The sequence below is a fragment of the Oreochromis aureus genome, linkage group 2, assembly GCF_013358895.1.
Source record: "Oreochromis aureus strain Israel breed Guangdong linkage group 2, ZZ_aureus, whole genome shotgun sequence".
In the NCBI taxonomy this organism is placed as follows: Eukaryota; Metazoa; Chordata; class Actinopteri; order Cichliformes; family Cichlidae; genus Oreochromis; species Oreochromis aureus.
This window is the reverse complement of record NC_052943.1, coordinates 24924209-24940741: the sequence shown is the minus strand read 5'-3', so window position 1 is coordinate 24940741 and position 16533 is coordinate 24924209. Positions and strand designations below refer to the sequence as shown.

At 42.2% G+C, this 16533-nt stretch overlaps 1 protein-coding gene across 2 annotated transcripts in view; it reads right to left on the bottom strand.

Annotated features, from left to right (window-relative positions):
- Nucleotides 1–15907, bottom strand: part of adad1 (adenosine deaminase domain containing 1 (testis-specific)) — a 28992-nt gene extending 13085 nt beyond the window's left edge. Inside the window, exons 1-6 of one of the 2 annotated variants that reach the window (XM_039621283.1) lie at nt 15809–15907; nt 15500–15604; nt 3212–3385; nt 2911–3051; nt 1682–1852; nt 1311–1388 (exon numbers count right to left, since the gene is read on the bottom strand). In XM_039621283.1, coding sequence (XP_039477217.1) covers nt 1311–1388; nt 1682–1852; nt 2911–3051; nt 3212–3365 — 544 coding nt within the window. In that variant the 5' untranslated portion in view covers nt 3366–3385; nt 15500–15604; nt 15809–15907. Of the gene's footprint in view, nt 1–1310; nt 1389–1681; nt 1853–2910; nt 3052–3211; nt 3386–15486; nt 15614–15808 lie in introns of those variants that run through there. The other variant, XM_031743005.2, reaches the window with a different exon arrangement.
- Nucleotides 15908–16533: the final 626 nt, after the last annotated feature.

The following is a 16533-nucleotide window of genomic DNA, read 5'->3' as shown; positions in this document are numbered from 1 at the left end:
ATTTAGATGTACTAATTTTTGTTTGTACATTTTGACTTACTGAGCTATTTTGCCTTGTCATTTTGTATTTTCTTTGTCGACCTATGATATTTTGTCATTGGTCGTGTTTACTACTTTGACACACTAATTTCCCTACTTTGGTAGTAAAAAAAAAGAAAAAAAGAAAAAGTATAGCTTATCTAATCTCATCGTATGCAAGGCTAGCTCAGGGTTGTGTGCCCCAGAGCTAGCCTGACTATTAGCCTCTTCTTTTTCCTTTAGCTTTCTTAAGCTTATTTTTCCATTTTCAATTTAAATGTACTCCTTCTGTATAATATTTAACTCACGAAGCTATTGCATGTCTTTATTGACCTATGATATTTTATTTCAGCTATCTTGTCACAGGTTGTGTTTACTTTTATGGCTGTTGTCACAGTAATTTCCTTACTTTGTTGATAAATAAAGTAGAGGTTATCTATTCAGATCTTGACAGATCGTTCAGGGACAGATGTTCCAGCTCTGACGATTAGTGTTATCAAAAGGGAAACATGAAGTAATTGTGAAAGTAGACAGTGTGTTTGTCTCCCAAACCGAAACCAAGGACTTGTTCAAAAGGACCTGCTCTCATTACAAAGAACGTAAATAACCAAGATATGACTAGATAAGTAAAATGAATCATATGACCAAATTTGTCTCTGACCTTCAAAATAAACATTGCTGTTGTGTTAGCACACAAAATCTGTAAGGCAGGAAGGATATCGCATAAATGGACTGACTTTATCCATCCATCCATGCATCAGCAGGGTACACCCAATCCAGCTCGCCAGTCTATTGCAGGGCTCACACAGAGGCAGAAAACCATACACAAACACAATCACACACTAAGTCCAATTAAGAATTGCCAGTTAAACTAACACACACGTCTTTGGACTGTGGGAAGAATCAGAGCACCCAGAGAGAACCCCAAACATGGGGAGAACATGTAAACTCTACATAGAAAGGCCCCAGCTGGCCGGACGATTGCTTACCACCACTGCCCTGACTATATCTATACCTATCCTAAGTCATAATGTATATCCCTAACTCTATCCAACATAATCATCCTTAGCCAACACTTAGCCAGACCAATGTGATGGGAATGCCAAAGGCAAAAAAAGGTTATTGCACTTTTAAAAATAAAATGGCAGCTGTCTCAAATCAACAATAAAATATGGTCTGTGTGCCATGTATACAGATGTGTTCAAAATATTACTGTTAGTGTCATTTACTACAAAATATGCAAGCAGAGAGGTAGTAACAAGTCAGTCAAAGAATATAAAATCCAGAATTACCGAGCATGGCTCTACAAGCATGGATATCAGAAATGGCGGGCTCCTCTTTTACTGGCAGGGGTGCAGGGACATCCAAAGCTAAAGCAGGCAAAGAAGTGAATGAAATGTAAAATGTTTAAATGTGCATTTTTAATGTTGCCAAATTAATTGTCAAAAATCGGTGGTAAGAGGGGCTTGAAGAACATCTGAAATACAGTCTTACATTTACTTAATTTACAATTTAAAAAAATCTAAATGTAGCAAAAAGCTGTGTTAAATGGTATATCCAATATTAACAACAACAATGACAACAACCAACATCAGAAATACTGTAAAAATTTAATATGTGCATCTCAGAGTCTGCAGAACAAACACTTCATTTTCATACTAACATGATGCTTCAGGAAGTGCAGATTTCAGACTCTCCAGGGTGGGCAGCAGATCCTGAAAAGCGAGCTCCGCTGCATTCAGACGAGCCTCCTTCTTTGTTACCCCTATACCAGTCTTGTACTGCACTCCATCGATCACAGCACAAAAGGCAAAATAAAGCCCCGTAGTATTGGCTAATAAAAAAAAAGGAAATAATTATGAATTTTACTACAATCATACCCCAACATCTGGCTGACATGTTCTCTGTCAGCCACTGTGCATAACAATAAGTCATAATTTGTGATGAGCCTTCAGTTTGTATCCAGTCTGAAATGACAGCCTCTAATGACTTGACTGACTGGCACAATACCTTAATTTTTTGAACAACCGTTTTTTTTCTTCCTTTTTATAAAGGGGTGAATAACAAAAGGTAAAAAGATTCTAGCACAGGCCTGATCTCGTGATTGAATTATAAATAAAAAATAAACTGCATAAATAAACTGCATTATTCTAATGTATTTCCAGTTCACTTGTTACTTGAAAGACCTTAAAACATTGTTTTAAGGTCTATATAATGATAGAATACATAGCTGTATTCTATCATTATAAACCACACCATGTGGTATGTTGGGTCTAAACTCAGACCCCGCTGTATCCAGGACTTATTCCCATGAAAGAAAAACAAGGCAACAGTGTTCGATTGATTACTTGCGCAAGGGAGGCCCTTGGTCAAGAACCAGCTCTTGGAGCTCACGCTCCTAACCTGTCTCCAGCCCAAAGTCCTTCAAAGAGCAGCTTCCCTCGCAGCTATTTATTGACAAACTGTTACAGTTCACACAATAGTTTACAACACATGCCTCCCCTCTTAACCCCCCTTGGTTACAAAGACGAGGCACTGTATGTATATATGTGTGTGTTTGTGTGTGTGTGTGTGTTTGAGAGAGAGAGACCTCCTGCTGGGCAGGAAGCTTACATCAAACAGACCTTCCAGATAGGATGTGTCTGTAATCAAACCTACAGCCCCTCACCCAAAAACTCAAGAATCTGGGGAGGGGGACTGTGGAACTGCTTTCATCCCACAGTTAAACAATGTAGAGATGGCAAGCATAAAAATGACATATTAACAATTCACTCTAACATGGTATTGTAAAGTTGTCTGAATAGAGTATGTGAAGACATCTTCATAGATGTTGTTAAAGCTTTGCTTTTAGATGTGTATTTGAATGTGCACCAGCATGCTCGGAAGATTTACCTGGGGCTACTGTCTCCTTCATTTCCAGATGGAACTGCAAAGTCTGGGCAAGCTGATGGAGCAACGATATAGCATTCGTCTCTCCATTCTTGTATCTTTCAATCAGTATTTTAGGAGAGACTTTTGGTCTTCCATCATGACCTTAGTAGGGAAAACACGAAAAAGCAGATTCAAATTTTAAACCCATATAGATTCTATTTGGAGGCCTGCAACAGAAACCACAACTTAAAGGAGTTGACACAGTGATAATCTGTAGCACTGTGGGAGCTGTATCTGGAGTAGATTAACTTCTCAAACCTACCAGGTTTAAAAGTGCTTTTCACTTGCTGGTCAAAGCCAACATTCATGTTAGATGGTGATCGGGTTGGTCCTGATGTTGGTGGCGAATTCTTCTTGAGCATTTGTTCAATACAAGTTCCTCTGGAACCCCGAAATGATCCACCAGTTGGATACATCCTGCAAAATTTCACCAGTTCTGAAAAGAGGAGAAGACTTAAAGACTTAACTGTTTGACTTAAAGCCATGTCTCATTAACCACATTTATCTGAACAAATAAAGTTTAAAGGGTTCCTTTAAAGCAGGGGTCTCAAACTCATGTCCTCGAGGGCTGGTGTCCTGAAACTGTTCCATGTGTCCATGTTGAAACACACCTGAATACAATTAGTAGGTCAGTAGCAAGACTCTATAGAACTTGACCGCATGCTGAGATGGTAATTCAGCCATTTGATTCATGTTACAGCAGCTCATGAGTGAATGATCATGGTGGAATAAAAGTACTTTTAGAAGTACATTTTTCCAAACACTTACATTTACTTGAGTAGGGTTAGGGGTTGCCAGTTCACCATGGAGTCAAGTTCTATACTCTTGCTAATGACCTACTAATTTTATTCAGGTGTGTTGTGGTGTTCAGGACACCGGCCCTTGAGGACTGGAGTTTGAACACCTGCTTTAAAGGTTTGAAATGCAGAAAGTGCCCAGTCTTTAGGCACTTTGCTACCAGCAGCCTGTTACAAAAGCTCACGGTTTGTTTCTTTTTGTTTTGGTTGAAACTATGGACAATTTCAAAGAGCTGACAACAGTTTGACAAACATACAATAGTTTTACACCTATAAGGTGATTTCCAAAGAGCTATGTTAAGAGATTTTCAAATGTTTCAAGTATTATTCCCACTGCCATTTGTACGTTATTGAAAGTTTATCTTTAATTTTAGTGTTAATAGTTGTTTACCCATTTATTCTTTCCATTTAATCGTATTTTATGGTTTTACTGTTTCGCTGAAGTGAAGCTTAAATGAAAGACAAAAGCATAGTGTTCTCAGATATGATTCACCCAGTATATTTCCTCTGCACCTGGCTCTCTATGAGCCGTTTCACTCCCAGGAAGGGGAGAGCAGGACGTTCTTATCTATACACTCCCAAATACAAAGAGGGGCCCATTCTTCAGAATCACACACACACACACACTCTGAGATCATAAACTTCACACACACACACATACTCTGAAACGCTATAAATAAAGAACTGCCACAAATGCTGGTTGTGAGCCTGAGACAGCAGCGCTCACCCAGCGTGCGCACGTTGTTACCATCTAAACTGTCTTGAGTGTCTTTATTTCGCCTGAAGAATGTCTTGTTTAAATATTTACTCTTTACATTTATTTGGTCCTTCGAGCCAACAGAGTGACCTCGTCGTTTCCTGGATTCGTGAACCCACGCTGCAAAGTCTGTCGCGACAGCCTGTTTCTAGTGAAACAGTAAAGACCAACTACGTGAATTCGCCGTTGGCCAGCGTTTTTAGCAAGAGGTCCACGATCCCAGGGAGCGAGGAGGATTCTCTCTGACCGGCATTTTCATCCGAAGCAGGTGAATATAAACACTCAAGAACACATTGCGGCTAAAATCGGTTTTTAGATTGACACGGTTCTTAAAAGACCCGTCCTTTGAGGACTGGAGGTCAGGGATCTCACTCTTATGAGTGAAAGGGCTCGCCTGTAAGACGGAGTTTGACGGTCCTGTGTGGGGTCACTCCGCAGTTTAAAAGGTTGGAAGTCAGGGATCTCACTCTCACGAGTGAATGAAATAAAGGGATCTCACTCTCACGAGTGAATGAAATAAAGGGATCTCACTCTCACGAGTGAATGAAATAAAGGGATCTCACTCTCACGAGTGAATGAAAATAAAGGGATCTCACTCTCACGAGTGAATGAAAATAAAGGGATCTCACTCTCACGAGTGAATGAAAGTAAAGAACGTGTCAATTAAAATAGGATTGTAGTACCGCGTGTGAAGTTTATGTGTTGTTGAAGAGTGAGTGACCTTTTGAATAGAAACAACAGGTTTCTGCACCACTCTTACTGTTTCCTGTGTTGACCGATGTACTGGTGAGAAGGGGTCAAAGTTTGCGCTTCAACGCATAAAATTAAGGCCGCCCTGGGTCTAGACCAGGGTGAAGGCTGCCTTAATAACCTCCCCGACTCTAATATCAGCGAAGGTCACACAGAGTGTATGTTGGTAGTATTAATACATAAAAGCAAAACAAGGTGTTTCCAAATACAATAAATAAAAATAAAATTATAAGCAATTTACAATAAATATTATTGATAACTCTAAGCCCAAAAAATGGGAAATAAACCCGCAAAGCCTGAATTGACTGCAGATGAATTATGGTTAGAGAGGAAATGCCCCGGTGCAGGACAAATAAGCGCAAACAGATGGAGAAATCCTAAAGAAACTAACTGTACCGCTTGGGAGGGAAAATGTAGTCCCGGCCCAATTCAACAATTGAATAAACGCTTAAAAGAAGAAATAGAAAAAAGCAGCGGTAAAAAGAAAGGCCTGCGCCTGTCTGAATACGTGGGATTCTTCGTGCCATGGCAGGAGGAAAGTAAACAGCGTGAAGAAAAGAGAAATAAAAAGCAAAGCAAACAAAGTGAAAACAGCCAACTCAAGTTACAAACCCACCTCCCTATCAAACCCCCCTCTGCTCCAAGCCCCTCAGACACAGAGCAGCACCCTCCGAACCACCTAAACAATTCCTTCCTGAAACCACAGGACCCTTATGCCTCAGCTAGACAGCAATTAAACCTTATGGCTCAAGGCCCGTCACATAAACAGCAAGAAGATTTAGGAGAGATCCGACTGGGAGGGACATGTGGGGCCGACCTGAACCCCGTCTTGGCCCCCAGGCCCAATAGGGCAATTTCCGTTAATCCAGCTGCCAAACCCAAATTACGGGCGACCCACTGGAGCCCCAGCAGGAGAGGGCGGACAAGTCCCTGTAGATATGAACCCACTGATATTCACTTACCGTCCATGGTCTCAGGAGGATAGAAAAAATGTGTTAAAAGACGTGCCACCCTTAAATGAGGGACATCAGCAGTGGCGAGACGCTATAGAATTAATCCGCACTAACTGGCACTTAAACGGCAGCGAAATGTTACAAGTTTTACAGGATCTTTTAGGCCTAAAACTAGCTCGAGTGCTGGAAATTACACAGGTCAAGACCAAGACGGCCATATACTCCTCGCTGGGGACCAAAATCTCGACCAGACATTACATGACCTGTACGAGAGAGTAAGAGTGACACTGGCCCCAGGCCTGATTATGGAAAGATAGGGAAGTTAAACAAAAGACAATGAATCTGCGTCTGACTTTTTAGACAGATTACGCCCAATCTTCCGACAAAACTCAGGATTAGAGTACAATGAGGCGTCAACACCCCATATGAACAGCAACTCAAAAATGCTTTCTTAAAGGGCCTTCTCCCAAAAGTCCGCGCCCATGTAGATAAACACTGGGTCACTCAAAACACCGGGAGCCTAGCCGATGCACTTCAATATGCAGAACATGCAGTAAAAGTACAGAAAAATAAGACTGCACAAACCGGCGTTTTGTAGTAACTACAGAAGAAGGCATAGTTGCATATGCAGGAAAGAATCTACAACAAAGGAACAAAGGAAGGCAAAACTACAAAGCAGGTGACAAAAAGAATGATCGTGAAAGGCACAATAGATGCTACAACTGTGATAAAGACGGACACTTTGCAAAGGAGTGCAGAAACAAAAAGAGAGAAGACCGAAGGGACAGACAGGATAGAAGAAATTACAGGGACAGACCAGACAGAGATGACAGACGCGACCGTCGTGGCAGAGAAAGTGATAGAGAAAATGACGACATGTGACTAGGCTCAGTCCCAAAAAATCAAAACCGTGACAGTGACAGTGAAATTTTCAATATTCACCAGCTGCTTTTGGGCTCTGAACATAAACCAGAAGTCACTATCCACATAAATGGGAAACCATATCTCATGTTGTGTGACACCGGAGCATGTATAACTGTCCTGCGTGAAAAGCCACCACGCACGTATTTCTCAAAAGATGCCCGCCTCACCACTTCCGCGTCAGGGCATACAACCACGCAGTTACTGACACAAAAATTGAATTTCCTCCACACAGACACCAGCCGCGAATGCAAGCTACAGTGTATAATTGATTCAAGCTGCCCAGTGAACCTGCTCGGACGCGATGGATTGATGAACTTACGTATAGGCGTCGTCCCAGAATGTAACGGCATGAGAGCAGAGCTTATGCTATCAGACACACATGCACTCGTGTGTCATGAAAACAGAGAGCCGCATTACTATTGGACGTTAGATCTCCCCGCCTCCGAGCAGCTGATCACAACAGCTGAGCGATATTTACTGCGCTCCTCAGACACTGTGCCCTTTAACGAACTGCACAACACGTTGCGTTTTAAACAGACACCAGGCCCAGATCCAAATTATGACAACCAGGTCCACCGTTTGGGACCACAAAAACTGACGCTACAACATCTATACGTCACGAAAAGCGGAAATGCGGTCTGCTCGGTAATACAACCACCAAAGGTTATAAATTTAAACAGAATGCCCACCCCACACGTATCTGTGGCAAAAAATCCACAAACTCAGTGGAAAGATTTAGGCACAATTTTAAAACGAGTACAGAATGACCATTATGAAAAAACCGAACACACACACGAGGGCTGGCTTCAAGGCCGACGCACAGGCTGTATGCGATACACTTTAGGATGGGTTCTAACAGTGCAGCCAAACACCCACCTGACTGCTCCTCCGAACCCATGCCTAACGGTCGAGGAGGCAGAATGACTCTTACTGATTACGGTGGATGGCACAGAGATCGAATCACTCCCAAATTCACTTTGGTCCACCGGACCGACAGACGTAGGACTAATAAAAAATGCTGATCCAGTAAAAGTAAAAGTCACTTCAAAACATAGACCAATAAAACCACAATATCCACTGTCCGCTGAGGCTAGAGACGGGATCAGACCAGTGATAGCAGACATGGAAAAAGCAGGCATTTTGATAAAAACAAATAAAATTATTTGTAACACGCCTATTTTTCCAGTGAAAAAAGCGAATACTGGCAAGTACAGGCTAGTGCATGACTTGAGGGCCATAAATGATATTACAGAACAAATCCCACCTGTAGTAGCAAACCCTCACACCATTCTAAATCAGGTGACTCCAAGGGAACAGTGGTTCTCAGTTATTGATCTCTCGAATGCTTTTTTCTCTGTGCCACTGCACCCTGAGTCACGAGGACTATTCGGTTTCACTTTTGACGGACAAAAATACACGTACACGCGCCTACCACAAGGTTTCCAAAACAGTCCGACCCTGTATGCAGAAGCGTTGAAAAACTCAATGTCTTCTTGCACTCTGCCTGCTCCAGGACAGTTCCTGCTTTACGTAGATGACATCCTGGTAACCGGAAACACACAGACAGACTGCAAAAAGAACACTCTCGAGGTGCTGAATCACCTCGCGGAGCAAGGCCACAAAGTGTCACAACATAAACTGCAGCTGTGGCAGTCAAAGGTGACATATTTGGGTCACGAACTGACAGGGCAAGGCCGTAAACTGCTTGATAGCAGAAAGGCTGCAGTACAGGCTGCCCCTAAGCCTCAGACAAAACAACAAATGATGAGTCATTTAGGGTTATGTAATTTTTGCAGAAGTTGGATCCCCGAGTACGCCCGCTTAGCGCAACCACTGCAAAACTTAATCTATGGAAAAGATCTGGCCCTGAAAGACAAGATAGAATGGACGCCCGAAGCTGAAGCTGCATTTGATAAGCTGAAATTAGCACTACAGACGAGTGTCGTTTTAGCACTGCCAGATTATGAACAGCCATTTCACTTGCATGTAGACGGCAGCTCAGGCTATATGAAAGCAGTATTAACTCAAGCGTTCGGTGACAAACAGCGGCCTCTGGCCTTTTATTCATGCAAATTAGATTCTGTGGCCTCGGGCCTACCGACGTGCGTACAAGCCTGCGCGGCCGCCGCGGAGGCTGTCAAAAAATCGGCAGACATAGTATTGGGACACACACTAACAGTGAAGGTCCCACACGCCGTGACCTCTATACTGCTGCAAGCTAATCTATCATATCTAACACATGCCAGACAACTGTCTTATGTAGGCATTCTGCTCTCACAGTCACACATCACAATTGAAAAGTGTGGTCAGCTGAATCCAGCCACCCTGCTCCCAACGGAAGCAGACGGTGACACACACAGCTGCTTGCACAAACTAGATGAGGACACGAAACCAAGAGCAGATATTCACAGTCTGCCACAACCGAGCTTTACTAACATCTTCGTGGATGGCTCAGCAACAAAAGATCAAACAGGGCGAAACTGTGTTGGCTATGCTGTCACCACTATTGATAAGATTATAGAGGCCAAGCCTCTAACTTCCTCTCACTCAGCGCAAAGTGCAGAGTTAACAGCAGTCATACGAGCATGTGAACTACATAGAGACAAAGACATCAACATCCACACAGACAGTCAATATGTTTTCTCAGCAGTTCACCATTTTGCAAAAATATGGCAAAATAGAGGCATGATAACATCTACTGGAGCGCCAGTACAACATGGGATCCTTTTAAAACGCCTGTTGGAGGTGATAATGCTACCCAGAAAACTGGCCCTGTGTAAATGTGCAGCACACCAGAAGGACAGCTCTGACATCACAAAAGGAAATAATTTTGCAGATAGTGCAGCTAAAGCAGCAGCACGAGACACAAACAATGTTCTGAACGTAGAACCAGTCACTCTGATTCCTCTGGAAGCGTTAAAAGACGAACAAACAGCAGCCACACAAAATGAAAAATTATCATGGTTAAGGGATGGAGCAGTGTTGGAAAATGACATTATGACATGTGATGGAAAACCAATTCTTCCAAAATCTTTACATAAAACAGCGGCATTAGTGACACATGGGAGTACACATGTGTCATCCGGGGGCATGATCAATATACTCTCTAAATATTTCTACACAAAAAATTTTGAAAATTCAGCAAAAGAATTTGTAAGAACATGCATGATATGTCAGAAGCATAATGCACAAGGGAATTTGAGACCTAAGAGGTCATTTTCCAACGCCGCCACATCCTTTCCACACAATCCACATGGATTTCATTCAATTACATAAACACCAACAAGTGGAATACGCATTAGTAATAATAGACGTGTTCTCAAAATGGCCAGAAATTTACCCAGTAAAGAAAGCTGATGCGATATCTGTAGCCAAATGTTTATGTAATCATTTTATTCCAACATATGGAATACCAAGCCTTATAAGATCTGATAATGGCACCCACTTTGTGAATGATGTAATAGACAGAGTGTCTGAAGCTTTAGGCTTCAGCATAAAACACCACTGTTCATACCACCCACAAAGTGCAGGATTAGTAGAAAGAACTAATGGCACTATAAAACAAAGATTAAGAAAGTGTATGGAAGAGACAGGAAGACCATGGCCTGAATGCATAGGTCTGGTAAAAATGTGGATGAGATTAACACAAAACTCACAGAAACTAACACCATTTGAAATAGTACACGGGAGACCATTTCCCCTGCCAATCATCAGTGAACCCATAGATAAATCTATAAGAGAAACGACTCTAGCCGAATGGATGACAAGACTGTTAGAAAATAAAGAAATAGTCTTGGCCAACAAACTGCCGAGTGATTCTCTTCCAGTTTCTTGCAGGTTGAAACCAGGCGACTGGATCCTGATTAAAGTACTCCAAAGGAAAAACTGGAGCTCTCCAAGGTGGGAAGGCCCCTACCAGGTCCTGCTCACCACACCCACAGCATGCAAAATTGCTGAACGACCCTCGTGGATTCATCAAAGCCACACCAAAAAGGTTGAACCAATCCGAGAACCACAATCTCCCGAATAGAAAAGTGAGCAGTAAAGTCTAGACTGCAGACCGCTCTAACCTCTGGTGTTCACTCGGTGGGGAGAAGGGCTATCAGTGGCAACACTGAGACACTCGCTCCTCTTGCTGGGTGTCTACTCATTGGAGGCCAAGGGTGTGTCCACGGTCGAGAAGAGGAGAAACGCTCACAGAGGGAGACCGGGTGGAGATGGAAATGTTAAATGAAAGACCATATAGACGACGTCGATGCTGGACAAGAGGATGCCAGTTGACAGCAGTCACGACCCTGTGCTTCATGTTCATTTGGTCCGTGTTCCTGGCAATTACCCTTGTGATTATAAATAATATCTGCACAGGCAACCCCTGCGACCCGCACTGCCCCAGCATCTACCGACGACAACCAAACATAACATGCTCAGGACAAGCCACCCTAGTGCCAGAAGCAAGAGTGGGGAAAATCACCAGAAGAAAGCGAAGCACTTTCTGTATAAGATGTACAGACTTAGCCGGCGCCAGAAAATATGAAAAGAATCCCTGCAGCCAGACTACAACGTTGAGTAAGACCGAAGATCTATACTTATGTTATAACAAGACCAGCTTCTCTTCAACAGTATGGATCCCGCTAAACTCGTTTCATATCGGAGGTTATCGAGGTGACGAGTGGAGTGGATACGAATGGTATCTGTCAAGTAACGACTGGAACCAGAACTGGGATACCGTATTCACCTACACTGGCAACGACTGGACGCCCTATGGGACAGACTCCTTAGACCGGTCAGCAAAAAATTGGTCTAGAACCATGAATATGACCAGAACATCAACTCATCTTGTACTGAATTTCCACACGGAGAGATTCCCACTAGCAGCAACCCCAAAGAATGTGGCATATCATAAAACCATGCAGTGCTGTGACGAGGACAAATCTCCATGCTATCATCTAACACTGTTTGTATACAGAGAACACGCATCTGATCCACATACCTACTTGTCAATATGCAGCAACATCACAAATACCGGAACCAATACCTTAACAAAAGAAACCAAGGATATCCCTCATGTTAACAGTGGGACCCCACACATATAAGACGAAGGTGGCGATTGTGGGGCCCGAATTGGAAGCAGACGACTGGTTCAAAATAACCACAGGCATTTCTGGACATTCAAACAACTGGCTTCTGTTGGCAGAACAGGCAGCCCAGGATGCAAATGATGACTGTGTGGTCTGCCTGGGACCCCGCCCAACGCTGAGGATAGTACCAGCGCCAGTAGAAGACCATTGTTTAATTGCAGTAATGAACTGGACTAACATACCTGAACCTAACTGCACAAAATGGGACCGAACCTTCCCAATCACTGGACAGGAAAAGAAGAAACCTATTTTCAACAATAAGGTGGCGTCAGCAAACCACACCTGCATTAACATGACTGGCTCAGGAGAGCGGGTTGGACGACTGAATTCATCAAACTGCCTGACCATAACAACAAGGTAAATGAGACTTTTAAGCCCATAAGCAGAGCAGATGTATGGTGGTGGTGTGGAGACCCACAGATCTCACGATCGCATGCCCAGTGACTGGACGGGAGTATGCGGATTGGTGTCCTTGCTTTTACCAATACAAGTTGTTAAACTTTCAGTGACTGACATAACCATAACCTCACAAGGCTACTGGCAGACGACACGTACAAAAAGAGCCGCACCAGAGGAACCGGGCCCGGACCCGACTTATATTGACGCCATAGGTGTTCCAAGAGGAGTGCCTGACGAATACAAGTTGGTAGACCAAGTGGCGCGGGTTTCGAGTCATCACTATGCTGGTGGTGCACAATTAACAAGAATGTGGACAGAATAAACTACATCCACTACAATGTTCAACGCCTTGAAAATCTAACCCAGGCTGGCCTATATGCAGTAGCTGAACAACTGAGGGCCACGTCACTGATGTCATTCCAGAACAGGATAGCTTTGGATATGCTGCTAAGTGAGAATAACGGTGTGTGTTCCATGTTTGGAGAACAATGTTGCACATATATCCCCAACAACACGGCCGCAGATGGCAGCCTGACAAGGGCCTTGGAGGGCCTGAAGACCCTGAACGAGAAAATGAAAGAACATTCTGGAGTGGACACTTCCATGTGGGACAGCTGGATGGACATGTTTGGAAAGTACCGCAGCCTAGTGTCATCAATCCTAGTGTCAATAGCGGTTTTGCAGCCATATTGACCCTATGTGGCTGTTGTTGTATTCCCTGCATAAGATCCATGATCAACAGACTGATAGCCACAGCTATTACACCGGACCCTGTCGGCCAAAAAAATTATGACACTGTTGGAGCACGCCGACACTGACTCAAACACCGACGACGAAGATGAAGAAACAACCTGTAACTAAAAGAAAAAAGACACTCCTGTTAATAATGAAGCAACAGTTAAAAATGCACTGTCAAGAGACTGTATGCTGATAAAAGTTAAAATGTGTAAAACAAATTAACAACAGGAGGGATATGTTAAGAGATTTTCAAATGTTTCAAGTATTATTCCCACTGCCATTTGTACGTTATTGAAAGTTTATCTTTAATTTTAGTGTTAATAGTTGTTTACCCATTTATTCTTTCCATTTAATCGTATTTTATGGTTTTACTGTTTCGCTGAAGTGAAGCTTAAATGAAAGACAAAAGCATAGTGTTCTCAGATATGATTCACCCAGTATATTTCCTCTGCACCTGGCTCTCTATGAGCCGTTTCACTCCCAGGAAGGGAGAGCAGGACGTTCTTATCTATACACTCCCAAATACAAAGAGGGCCCATTCTTCAGAATCACACACACACACACACTGAGATCATAAACTTCACACACACACACATACTCTGAAACGCTATAAATAAAGAACTGCCACAAATGCTGGTTGTGAGCCTGAGACAGCAGCGCTCACCCAGCGTGCGCACGTTGTTACCATCTAAACTGTCTTGAGTGTCTTTATTTCGCCTGAAGAATGTCTTGTTTAAATATTTACTCTTTACAAGCTATTAACTGAAAACTTGGAATGGCAAACTTGACAATTTTTTGCAAGATGTATACTTTCTTCTGGGAAAGAAAAAAAATGCCCAAAATAGACAAGTGGAGGCCAAAAGATGAACTACAGCAGATGTACAGTATCTGAAAATCATGTCCTTAACAAAAAAAAAGAAGAAAGAGGAAAAAGTCCAGCAAAAACCTGATACCGACTGTAACTGTCAGTTCCTGGGCCATCTGACCTCAGGAATTCACATGACAAGGTGGCCCCAGGTTTCACAGTGAGCTCACCCAAAACCCTGGCTGATTAGGTCCCACACCCGTTTTCACACCTTGGCTCATGTGATTAGAGGATCACCAGGGGGTCCTTTGTCCCTCTTTGGGGACGTTTCTCCCACAAAACGCTACGTCCAGATGAACAGATTCAACTTTTGGAGACTTTGGGGGGATACTCCCACTGGGTTTAAATCTGGGACTCTCGGCCATTTGACCTTAGAACTGAAGAAGCTTCTCGGATGAGAGGTGAAACGTCTTCAAGCAACTTAAAGAAGTCCAGACGCTTTTCTTTGCAAACTCCTTTGACTACGATGACCTGGATGACTGAGAACCTTCACAGACATCTTACCAAATACAGTTCAGACCGTCCTTATTTTCACAATGGTGGTACAAACTCTATTTGTTGCCTTAAACACTCTAAAGATATGTATGTTTGCTCATATTTCACTTTAAAAAATATATAGGGCTTTGTAACTTTATGTATTATGTGTTTTAACTTTTGCTGTTTTGTTTCATCTATTGTTCTCAACTTATTTACTGCACAGCACTTTGGTCCTGTGTTGGCTATTTTAAAGTGCTTTATAAATAAAGTTGGATTGGATTGGAAATTTCAATAAATCGCTCCATTCTTTCTTCTTGCAAAATATAACTCAAGTATTTATAGATAGGCCAAGCTTAGGCTAACTGCTAAAATGCAATTTTGCTAATTGCTAACATCTATTTTTTTTTTCTTTAGAAAATAATTTCAGCGCTTAGCTTTAACAATAGAAACAGAACATTCTTTATGTTCAAAAACAAAATAGCTTAACGGTTAAGGCCCTTAACTTGAGGGTCACTGTCGCTTTAATATTTAAGATTTAACTAGCTAGCTAGCGTGCTTTGAAAGAAAAAAAAAAGGTCAGTTCTGGACAAAGTCGCTAATCTTTACATCTTCACTTTAAAACAAACCTAGCCAAGAAAACTCGCTAGGCCCGTTACATTCACCCACCTGATATACTGTGTACATTGAGTTTTGAATTATATATGTAAATGTGACTACAAAAGGGACAAACACGTTTTACCTGTGTTGACAACCTTGGACGTAGTGGTCTTCTACTTCTTCAGGCGAGTTTAACGGCAGCTTGCATCCAAGGACGTGTGAACGTTCTTGCTGGAATGTGGGCGTTGACGGTTGATTGGCTGTGGAAAATGAAGGATGACGTCAGCTGTAAGTTTAGGTGCTACGTTTTTGGGAGGTTTAATACACATTGTAACTTAAGATCGATGTTTGAGGTAACAAAGTGGCACTTAATGGCATTTAATTTGGAAAATAATTTTACTTATTATTATTATTATTATTATTATTATTATCCTGCCAGCAGACACAGCAGTTCATTTTTTGACCTTTGCACCATTTAAACACTCTATGTGAGATCCTGGGCTTTCTGTTGATGCCCAACACGTGGGCTGTGATACCACATTTGTCGGGTTGGGCTAATAGAGCAAAACTATTCCAAACTATTAACTATTCTTCTTCTTCAATTTGAGAGTCTTAACTTTGATTCAGTAAGAGTTTATTATTTTACCCCTTAAAAAAGAAAAGTTTTATTTGGTGCCCTTTGTACTGGACAGCAAGTGTCCATAGTTAAGGAAGCAGAGGGAAGGGGGTGAAGCAGTAAAATTGTGAAAGGTGGAGTCAAACCTGGAGCTGTCAGGAGATGAGGTGGAGAAAGGTCAGACATTAGAAACAGGAACTTTCACCTCCCTTTCACCCATAGGGAAATAACTCACTTCTCTATGGGCCTCATCCAATCCATCCACCTGACAGCATTAAGTATGACTCGCCTTCAGAAGATTTCAGTAAAATCCTGAAATCCTGTCTGTTCCACTGAGCCCTCTGACAGGTAATCAGTGGTCATGGTTGGTGCCATGGCTGATGTGACCTAACAACACAGGATTAGTTGACAGTTAGTTGTAATCAGTGGTGTATCACAGACAGACTTAACTATGAGAAGTTATTTGCTAAAGTGTTGTTTCCTTCATCTAACTCTTTTAATATTCATGAAATAAAACTATATACATACATATGTATCATATGTATATATATATATATATATATATATATATAT